The sequence below is a fragment of the Sander vitreus genome, chromosome 20 (assembly GCF_031162955.1).
Source record: "Sander vitreus isolate 19-12246 chromosome 20, sanVit1, whole genome shotgun sequence".
Classification (NCBI taxonomy): Eukaryota; Metazoa; Chordata; class Actinopteri; order Perciformes; family Percidae; genus Sander; species Sander vitreus.
The window spans coordinates 29336475-29339250 of NC_135874.1; the positions used below are offsets into that span (position 1 = coordinate 29336475).

The 2776-nt window shown below is 53.3% G+C and overlaps 1 protein-coding gene across 1 annotated transcript in view; it reads right to left on the reverse strand.

Annotated features, from left to right (window-relative positions):
- Positions 1-562: 562 nt before the first annotated feature.
- Positions 563-2776, reverse strand: part of arid4a (AT-rich interactive domain 4A) — a 35802-nt gene continuing 33588 nt past the window's right edge. Inside the window, exons 25-26 of the mRNA XM_078277199.1 lie at positions 1152-1298; positions 563-918 (exon numbers count right to left, since the gene is read on the reverse strand). Of these exons, the coding sequence (XP_078133325.1) occupies positions 815-918; positions 1152-1298 (251 nt within the window). The 3' untranslated portion in view covers positions 563-814. The remainder of the gene's footprint in view (positions 919-1151; positions 1299-2776) is intronic.

Sequence of the window (2776 nt, forward strand, 5' to 3'; positions counted from 1 at the left end):
GTCTGTGACGTCACTATCTCCGTCTGCGACGTCACAGACGGAGATAGCGACGTCACTATCTCTGTCAGCGACGCCACTATTTCTGTCAGCGACGTCACAGACGGAGACGGGACGTCACAGACGGAGATAGTGACGTCACTATTTCCGTCTGTGACGTCACAGACTTTAGACTTTTTTATTATTTGAATGTTTATTTTTACTAAAATAAAAACTCTGATTTCATATCAAAAAGATTCACAGCACGAAGTCGGGAAACTTTCTCTTTTTTATCTTTTCGGTTTTCTTAAAAAAAGTAAATTTGCATAAAGATGATTTGTGCTGCTTCAGGAAATTAAACCAGCGACCTCCAAAACAACCGCTCACTATGAAATTAGGGGACAGAGGGAGGAGGAGGGAGGTAAGGAGGGAGGAGGGAGGGAAGGAGGGAGGAGGGATGGAGGAGGGATGGAAGAGGGAGGAGGGAGGTAAGGAAGGGAGGAGGGAGGAAGGGAAGGAGGAGGAGGAGGAAGGAAGGAAGGGAGGACGGAGGGAGGAAGGAGGAGGGAGGTAGAAAGGAGGAAGGGAGGAGGAGGAGGAAGGAAGGGAGGGAGGGAGGAGGGAGGGAGGAGGACGGAGGAGGAGGGAAGAAGTTCTCTGCGTTGGCTGAACAGACGGCTGAGTTTTCTCTCTTGAAACAGGAAATCAGTCTGCCGGTGGGGGGGGGGGGGGGGGGAGCGGGAGAGTTTATTTGTTTTTTCCCATCATGCCCTCAGAGCTGTCGGAGTGGGCGGAGTCTGTGGTTGGAGGGGGGCGTGGCCTGCTGGTGGGCGTGTCATCACCTGCACTCCACGGCAACGGTGTTCTGCGCGGGCGAGGCTGAGGACGGACTCATGGCCGTGTCTGAGGACCCCGACGACGTGGACGCTGTCGTGTTAGACACTGAGGAGACAGACACAGACATGGTTACTTACATTATTTACATTATTTATATTTATATATTTATATATATATATATAAATATATAGCGGAAACATGTGATTAAGATTCCCTTTGATTAGGCACAACAGACTGAAGACGGACTGCGTCTCCCAGCATGCCCTGCGTCTCCTACAGACAGTAAACAGGCTAGTATCTGATGGACTGCGTCTCCCAGCATGCCCTGCGTCTCCTACCTTCTCTCTCCTTCTTCTTTAGTCTCTTCCTCCGTCTGTCGATGGACGCCACCTCTGACTTCAGCGTCATGTAGTACTTCCTGATCTCTTGCAGCTTGTCCTGCAGGAAGGAGATCCGCTCAGAGCTCGACATGCTGTCCAGCTCGTCTGAGGGGGGAGGAGACAAGGAGAGGGGGGGAGGAGACAAGGAGAGGAGACAAGGAGAGGAGGGAGGAGACAAGGAGAGGAGGCGAGGAGAGGAGGGGAGGGAGAGGAGGGAGGAGACAAGGAGAGGAGGGAGGAGACAAGGAGAGGAGAGCGGAGACAAGGAGAGGAGGGAGGAGACAAGGAGAGGAGACAAGGAGAGGGAAACGAGAGACAAGGAGAGGAGGGAGGAGACAAGAAGAGGAGACAAGGAGAGGAGGGAGGAGACAAGGAGAGGGGGGGAGGAGACAAGGAGAGGAGACAAGGAGAGGAGGGAGGAGACAAGGAGAGGAGACAAGGAGAGGAGGGAGGGGGAGGAGGGAGGAGACGAGGGGAAGAGACAAGGAGAGGAGGAGAGGAGACAAGGAGAGGAGGGAGGAGACAAGGAGAGGGGAGACAAGGAGAGGAGAGAGGAGACAAGGAGAGGAGACAAGGAGAGGAGGGAGGAGACAAGGAGAGGAGACAAGGAGAGGAGAGAGGAGACAAGGAGAGGGGAGACAAGGAGAGGAGAGAGGAGACAAGGAGAGGAGAGAGGAGACAAGGAGAGGAGAGAGGAGACAAGGAGAGGAGGGAGGAGACAAGGAGAGGAGAGAGGAGACAAGGGAAGAGACAAGGAGAGGAGGGAGGAGACAAGGAGAGGAGACAAGGAGAGGAGGGAGGAGACAAGGAGAGGAGGGAGGAGACAAGGAGAGGAGGGAGGAGACAAGGAGAGGAGACAAGGAGAGGAGGAGGAGAGAGGAGAGGAGACAAGGAGAGGAGGGAGGAGACAAGGAGAGGAGGGAGGAGACAAGGAGAGGAGGGAGGAGACAAGGGGAAGAGACAAGGAGAGGAGGGAGGAGACAAGGAGAGGAGACAAGGAGAGGAGGGAGGAGACAAGGAGAGGAGAGAGGAGACAAGGAGAGGAGGGAGGAGACAAGGAGAGGAGGGAGGAGACAAGGAGAGGAGACAAGGAGAGGAGACAAGGAGAGGAGACAAGGAGAGGAGACAAGGAGAGGAGACAAGGAGAGGAGGGAGGAGACAAGGAGAGGAGGGAGGAGACAAGGAGAGGAGAGAGGAGACAAGGAGAGGAGACAAGGAGAGGAGACAAGGAGAGGAGGGAGGAGACAAGGAGAGGAGACAAGGAGAGGAGACAAGGAGAGGAGGGAGGAGACAAGGAGAGGAGGGAGGAGACAAGGAGAGGAGAGAGGAGACAAGGAGAGGAGGGAGGAGACAAGGAGAGGAGACAAGGAGAGGAGTTAAATCATTTAAAGATGACTCTGCCAGTCACCTATTGTTATAAAAACGTCTGCTACGGAGCCATAACGTGAGCTACAAGGTAATGGAGCCTTTTATACATTGTCGTGTTTCTTTAGAAATAAACAACGGACAAATAGAGTCTTTAAACTCTTCAGATGTAAAGGTATTCTCTGTCAAAGTGACGTCAGAATGAATGGGAGTCAATG